Source organism: Ochotona curzoniae, unplaced genomic scaffold, assembly GCF_017591425.1.
Source record: "Ochotona curzoniae isolate NIBS_2020 unplaced genomic scaffold, NIBS_Ocur_1.0 contig_3622, whole genome shotgun sequence".
NCBI classification, from domain to species: domain Eukaryota; kingdom Metazoa; phylum Chordata; class Mammalia; order Lagomorpha; family Ochotonidae; genus Ochotona; species Ochotona curzoniae.
The window spans coordinates 525,317-532,134 of record NW_024465926.1 but is presented as its reverse complement, the minus strand read 5'-3'; the positions used below and the strand labels follow the sequence as shown (position 1 = coordinate 532,134).

Sequence of the window (6,818 nt, the reverse complement as noted above, 5' to 3'; positions counted from 1 at the left end):
CGGGGGCGTGGCCTCGGCGTAGGGGCGGGACCTGGGCTGGGCTGAGCGTCGGCGGGGCGTGGCCACGGCGGGAGGGCGGGGACGAGTGCCGGCGGGGCGGGGCCACGGCGGGAGGGGCGGGACCTGGGCTGGCTAAGCGAAGGTGGGTGGGGCGGGGCTGGCTAAACGACCGTTGGGCGGGGCGGGGCGGGACCTGGGTTGCCAGAGCGACGGCGGGGCGGGGCCCGAGCGCACGGATGCGTACAGGCGCAGGTCACGTGACACGGCCGAGGCGCTTGGCCTCCAAGATGGCGGTGTGCATTGCGGTGATCGCCAAGGAGGTGAGTACGGGGCGGCGAGTGTCCCGGCTGCTCGGGCCCGGGCACTGCTTCGGCGATGGGCGCCGCCAGGCCCCCCGCTTCTGCCTGCAGTGTCAGCCCCGGGCCGCTCGGCCTTCTCCGTCACGCCACCGCGGTGGCCGGCTGCCGTCTGTCCTGGCCGACCCTGTGCTCTGCCGGAATTCCGGGCCGATGGCCTCTCCCTGGCCGTGCCCAGCTGGGGAGCGGCAGGCCGGGGTCCCGGGTGCTGACTCAGCCTGCGGGGGACGCCTTGTTTCTTGCAGAATTACCCTCTGTACATCCGCAGCACCCCCACGGACAGCGAGCTCAAATTCCACTACATGGTGCACACATCCCTGGACGTGGTGGACGAGAAGATCTCGGCCATGGGAAAGGCCCTAGTGGACCAGCGGGAGCTTTACCTGGGCCTTCTCTATCCCACAGAGGACTACAAGGTGTATCTTTCCGGGGATGGCCGGGGCTCCTGGGGGTCCGAGCCTTGCAAATCCGGGTTAGGGTGCCCCGGCATATGGAGGCTCCTCCCTTGACAGAAGACGCCTGGGACAGCAGGCTGGGTTCCCTGGACAGTGAGTGTCCGGGGCTCCTGTCTGGGCTTCGAGGGACTGGGGACTCTGCTGTGTCCCCCAAAAGGCTGGTGGGTGAGAGACTTGTTAGGTCTATCCCAGCGGCTCCCACTGGCCGTGCTGTGGCTTGTCCGGTCGCTGTCTTTGCCCCACCCCCGTTCTGCAGCGTGCTGGGCTTCTCCGAGGGGTCAGGCCTGGACGGTGACCCTGCCAGGCACTTGCTGCAACTTGCGCTGCCCTCCCACTGTCCCCTGTTTTCCCTGACCGAGCCTGCAGGTATGGCTACGTGACCAATTCCAAGGTCAGGTTCGTCATGGTGGTTGACTCTTCCAACACTGCCCTTCGTGACAACGAGATCCGCAGTGTGAGTGTGGGGGGTGCGGGGACAGGGCCAGGGCTGGTGGGGAGCCTTGCCCCGCAGGGCAGCCTAACCCACAGTGGCTGGGTCTTGTTCCAGATGTTCCGGAAGTTACACAACTCCTACACGGATGTGATGTGCAACCCCTTCTATAACCCTGGGGACCGGATCCAGTCCAGGTGGGCCAGGCCTGGGAGCACGCAGCCCTTTGGGTGGGTGGACCGCGGTTTTGCCTTCTCATTGCGGAGGCCTAGCCTGGGCCACTGTGGGAAGGACAGGGCTGGCCCTGCATGCTCCATGTGTGCCCAGTAAGGGCCCAGCTCCACTGGGAAAACCACTAGGGTGCTGCGGAGGGGTTACTGCCTGGGCGGTGGGGCTGGAGTCCAGCCTCAACTCCGTGTCCTGGGCTGGGCGCCCTCTGAGCTGCTGCACTGCCTCTCTTGGCAGGGTCTTTGACAACATGGTGAACTCCATGATGGTGCAGGTGTGCTGAGCTGAGACTCTGGCATCGCTCAGGAGAACAGCTGGGCTGGCTGCCTCTCCCCACGTGTGTGCGGGCTGCGGGCTGGGTCCCCGACGCCTCTCCCTGACTGTGAGCTGCGGGCTGGCTCCGCGACCTCTCCCCTACAATGCAGCTAGCTGAGGCGGAAGCCGTCGGTCTGACCCACTAAACATCTTATGAGGAGACTTGTTTTTCCTTCTGCGCCTGAGGAGCCGCTGACAGCCGGGGAATGGCTGGAGTGGGAGCAGTGACCCTGCTGAGCCGTGTGGATAGAGGGCACAGGCTACTCACCTCCCATTGGTAGGACACACTCCTGGCCTCGAGCTGGGGGCTGCAGCTCGAGGCGGGGTCCTTCCTGTCTGGGCCTGGCTTTCAGGTGGCACCTGGCCCAGTGCCCTGTACAGTCCATCTGGTCAGCTGCCTCCACGTCTACAGCATAGCCCACACCCTGTCCTCCTTGTACCAGGACAGGTGACTGTGACCGGTCCCAACTGGTTGAGTGCTGTGGGCGTCACCTGGCTATGCTGAGGAGCGAGTCCTGGCATGGGAGCTCACCAGCCAGCCAGCCAGCCTCCAGGAGAGCCTGGGGGACTTGATGGAGGTCCCAAGTGCTGAAGCTGCAGGGTATAGCCTTCCTGCCTGGTCCTGGAGTGACCACTCAGATCCTTCCAGGGGCTCAGCCTGGGAAGCATGAAGACAGACCCCTGCCTGGGGCAGCAGCCCTCTTCAGAAGCCCCTGTTACTGTTTCTTGTCAGGGGCTCCCATGGGGAGCAGAGTGTTCCCATGTGTGCCGACAGCGGCGTCTGGCGTCTGTCAGCTGCTCCTCCCTCCATCCCTGGGCCACCTCAGTCCAGGGGCAGGCAGTGCCTGTGCCCTGCCAGGGGTTCACCTGTAATGGGGGCACACCGAGGGCCTTCCACCTGGCCTGCTCTGGTCCTTGGGAAGGGGCAGGTGTCCTGGGATTTAGGGAGCTGACAGAACAACCAGGACATGTGGCAATCTCCATGCTCAGCAGGTGCTAACAGCTGCCTAAGACTGTGGGGACCCCTCCCTCTCAGGTCTGGGGCACTGCCAGATACCCGTCACTTGTGTGGGTGGGGTGGGTTCTGGACCCCTGCCCGGGACCTTCAGCCACATCTCCAAGCCACATGTGGACCCATGTCCTGGACAGCAGTGGGGAGGCATCCATCATGCTTTTAAAAGATACTCAAGTTTAATAAGTTGCACATTCCTGCTAAGACATACACTTATGTTTCTCTAAAATGGATTCATTCCAGGGCACACTGACCCCAGGGCCCAGCAGAGTGTAGAGCAGACCTGTACTCTGGCTGCGCCCTGTGGGGCCTCAAGGGCTGTCCTCCAGCTGGGCGCCAGAGGGCAGCAGAGGCTCTGGTCACATCACCCACTGCCACCCGCCCTGTGGCAGTAACTGGTCTGGCTGTAGACGTTGGGGCACCTCAGTATGGCGAGAACCATGGCAATGCTCTCCCCCGGCCCCTGCAAAGGGATGGGGGCAGGTGAATGGCCTCTGTCAGAACCCTAGGGACAAGGGGAGGCTCACAGGGACTCTGGGGAGGGGCCTGGTTCCCCAGGAGCACCCACCATGCCCAACTCACCGGTTCTGCCCTCGGGGTCTGAAGCGAGGCCTGCCCAGGAGGCTGCTGCGGCAGAAGGGAAACGCCGCTCTGGAGCCGTGGTGCAGCCGCAGGCCCCCACGGTCCGTGGAGCTGATTCCTGGGAAGTTGGTCCTTTTGGGCAGCACCTGGAGGACCACAGACTCCGCTGGTCTCCAAGTCCCCGCCCAGGGCAAAAGCTGCCTTCAGCAAAGTTCCCAGGGTTTCTCTGCCCGGTCTTGCAGGCAGGAACGGACAGACCCCAGCCCATCAGCCCATTTGCCTGAATTCAGGTCCAGAGTCCTGTGCTGAGTTGGGCCCCAGCGTCCTGTCTCCACAGGGGTGACAGGTTCCCCTGCAGGGGGAAGGTCCCTGCTTGCCTCACCCCGACCTGTGCCTTCTCTGCTCTCCAGGACCGGTGGTGGACGGACAAGCAGTGATCTGTGGGGCCAGGGCTACACACCTTAATGACTCGGCCCCGAAAGACACTGGCATCCAGCCCCACAGCAGCCTGGGCAGAACGCTCACTGGCAAACTCTATGTAGGCGTAGCTGGGGACAGAGGTGACAGAGTGAAGGCCCAGCTCCAGCTGCCGCCCACCCTGGCCCTGCCACAGCCCTGCACCGACCCCTTAGGGTGTCCGGAGAACTTGTCGCACAGGATGGTGACCCGCTGGATCTCGCCACAATGGTTGAAGTAGGCCTCCAGCTCCTCGGCAGTGCCCCCGTAGTCCACCTGCCCACAGGGACCCCGAGATGGGTGCCCCCAGACAGGGAGCAGAGAACCCCGAGAGGGCTTCAACCCAGGGCAGCGTGACAGGGAGAGATCCAACAGCCAGGGCTGGGCCGGGCCAGAGCCCGGAGTGCCATCCAGGCCTCTGCCATGGCTGCAGGGCCCAGCACTCGGGGCTGTCTGCTGTCTCCCAAGGGTGTCAGCAGCTGGGACTCCAACAAGCACTGATACGGATGTTGCATGCCAGCTGTGGCTCACACCCGCGGGGCCCTCAGCTGCCACCACCCCGCCGTCCCGTGGAAAAGCCTGGCCCTTCCCACAGACAAGGACCCTGCCACTCACGTTGCCCACGTAGATGGACCTGTGATCAGCCTCCACTTTCTCCTTGGGGGTCCCGGGTAAGGAACAGCCTAGGGAGACAGCAGCCTCAGAACTACACATTGTGGCAGTAGGGCTCATCCAGTACACCTGTGGAGGCCCACCAGGCCCAGCCTGATTCCAAGATTGTGGGGGAGGTGAGGCTCTGGCCCCTACCGGAGGTCTCAGAGCTGAGCAGCTGGCTGGCCTGCGTATCCTCCTCCTCATCAGCCTCGCCTCCGGCTCCAGGTGCCTCTGGCGTCTCCTCGGCCTGCTCCATGGCCCACAGCTTCAGCTTGATGGCCTCCAGCTCCTGCTGACACGTGGCCCAGTCAGCTGAGGAACCCTGGGCTCCTGGGGGGACGAGCCCCTTGCAGGCCACAGAGGCACACTGGAGCCCACCGGAACAGAAGCCTCTGTATTCCCGCCCTTGGGGCTGGGGCCTCCTGAGAGCTGGAGCTCTTACCTGGTCAGGAACCGGGCACTGGGCCAGGTGCTCCGGCTCCAGCAGGGCCAGCAGCAGGCCGGCATCGTCCTCCGTTTCCTCCTCCTGCTCCTTCCCGTGCCCAGCGTCAGCCCCCACTGGGGTCTTCTCAGTCCTACCCCAGGCCCCCCAGCCCTGAGCCTTGGGGTCCGAAGAGACCACCTGGAGCCAGGTCTCAGACGGCGGTGGGAAGAGCTTGCGGCTCAGGAAGGGCCACATGGTGCTCACCTCCACGCCGCACCTGCTCACTCTGCTTTAAGCTCCCGCCCAGGCCAGCTGCACCCACTAGAGCCCTGAGAGGCCAAAGCTGAGTGTCGGGCCTTGCAAGGCGCCCCCTGCTGGGCACCCACGCAGCGGGCTGGGCTAGTAGGGGGCTTCAGTCACCGAAGCGGGCTTGAGGGGATGCAACCAGCAAGAGGCAGAGATGCAGGGAGTGGGCTTCATTCAGTAAAGTGGATGAGGGCAGTGTGGGCCACGGGAGGCCGGAGATGCGGGTCGTACCAGGCAGGGCCCTGGCTTCCGGGTGGACAGTGGTGAGGGCCCCTGGGCCCGTGCTGGGAAGCTGCAGAGTCCACTCTGGTTGATTTCATGCTGACAGGCACGGCCTCTGGGCCCCTTTATGGATGTGGCCGCCTGGCCCCAGGGACATGATTGGGAAGGAACCCAGTTGGATGACCGGGAGCCACCCTGGGAAGGCGGCGGCGCTGAAACCCATCCCTGAGGCTGGCACCCTCAGAGTCAGGGTGTGTGGTGGGAAACCGCCAGCCTGGGCTGTGTGGAGCAGACCCCAGGCCAGCCTTCCATGACGCCCTTGGCCTGCGGGTCCCCTTGGTGGGAGGTCCCAGCCAGTGCACCTTAGGTAGGGATCAGGGTCCTTCCTGGGGTCCACAGCTGCCCAGGCCTCCCAGCAGGTTCAACTGTTAACTGCTTACCCAGGAGCGCTGGGGCCTGGGAGCTGGGCAGGCAACCCCCACCCATATTGGAGTTCTGCCAGGGAACGTGTCCCCCCGCAAACCACTGGGCCTGTGTGGCCCCAGCTTCCTGACAGGGCCTGTGTTGACTCCTAACATCCCCAGGCTGTCTGCCAGAGCTCAGCCAGACCAGCACCCAGGAGGAGGGTGCCACAGAGGAGCTGCTCAGGGTTCCTCTTCCAGGCCAGGGGCACCCCCTCAGCAAGGACCCAAAAGCCCAGTGCCCATTCCCGGGTCCTGAAGACAGGGGTGGGAGGGTCAGGATTTAGAAGGCTTAGTGCTTGAATGGCAGCTCACATGACTGCCTGGGAGGCAGGACTCCACAGCCTCACACGCCCAGACCAGCCACAGCAGTCGGCCTGGTTAGCCGATGGCATCCCTTGGACGGGACGATCTGTGACCAGGCCCAGGGCCGCAGCTTACTCAGCTGGTCCATCCCAGCAGACAACAGCCCCAGTGGGGGGACCTGGACAGAAGATCCTGGGGGGCTGGAACCCTCCCCAACCCTCACGCCCCATGGCTTCTCTCAATGCTTTTATTTGGCAAACATCTTTATCACTGTCATCATCACCATTGTGGACACGGACATCTGGACCTCTGGAGACTATACATTCACATTGACCCGCACGGCCAACGCGGGGCTCGAGGCGGGGCTGGGCTGGGGGTGGCTGAGGGGCAGGTCCTGGGGTGTCAGGACTGGGGTGAGGGAGGGAGCGCATGAGGAGGCCCCGGGCAGAGGGGCTGTGGAGCAGGGCTGGCTGCTCGTCCATGGTTGCCTTCTACTTTCTGCAGAAGCTGGGAGGGACGGATAAGGCCAGGAGGAGAGGTAGTGGGGACGGGGGTGGTCGCCCGGCTGCCACCTCCTCACAGGCAAGCTCTTGACCCCCACACAGCCACAG

At 64.3% G+C, this 6,818-nt stretch overlaps 2 protein-coding genes across 4 annotated transcripts; one reads left to right on the top strand and one right to left on the bottom strand.

The window, feature by feature from the left end:
• The first annotated feature begins 251 nt into the window (after positions 1–251).
• Positions 252–1,944, top strand: TRAPPC2L (trafficking protein particle complex subunit 2L). Of its 3 annotated transcripts, none has more exons than XM_040982228.1 (5): positions 252–320; positions 602–774; positions 1,178–1,265; positions 1,359–1,438; positions 1,707–1,944. In XM_040982228.1, exons 1-5 carry the CDS (start codon positions 288–290, stop codon positions 1,750–1,752), a joined length of 420 nt encoding a protein of 139 aa, XP_040838162.1. In that variant the 5' UTR covers positions 252–287; the 3' UTR covers positions 1,753–1,944. The 3 variants fall into 3 exon arrangements, with proteins under 3 accessions (XP_040838162.1, XP_040838161.1, XP_040838163.1); XM_040982227.1 differs by having other exon boundaries at positions 259–320; positions 1,683–1,944; XM_040982229.1 differs by having other exon boundaries at positions 273–320; positions 625–774.
• Positions 1,945–3,169: 1,225 nt separating this feature from the next.
• PABPN1L (PABPN1 like, cytoplasmic) lies at positions 3,170–5,227 on the bottom strand. Its single transcript, XM_040982226.1, has 7 exons — positions 4,931–5,227; positions 4,642–4,777; positions 4,450–4,517; positions 4,004–4,110; positions 3,839–3,926; positions 3,379–3,524; positions 3,170–3,259 (listed from the first exon to the last, which is right to left on the bottom strand). Exons 1-7 carry the CDS (start codon positions 5,165–5,167, stop codon positions 3,220–3,222), a joined length of 822 nt encoding a protein of 273 aa, XP_040838160.1. The 5' UTR covers positions 5,168–5,227; the 3' UTR covers positions 3,170–3,219.
• Positions 5,228–6,818: the final 1,591 nt, after the last annotated feature.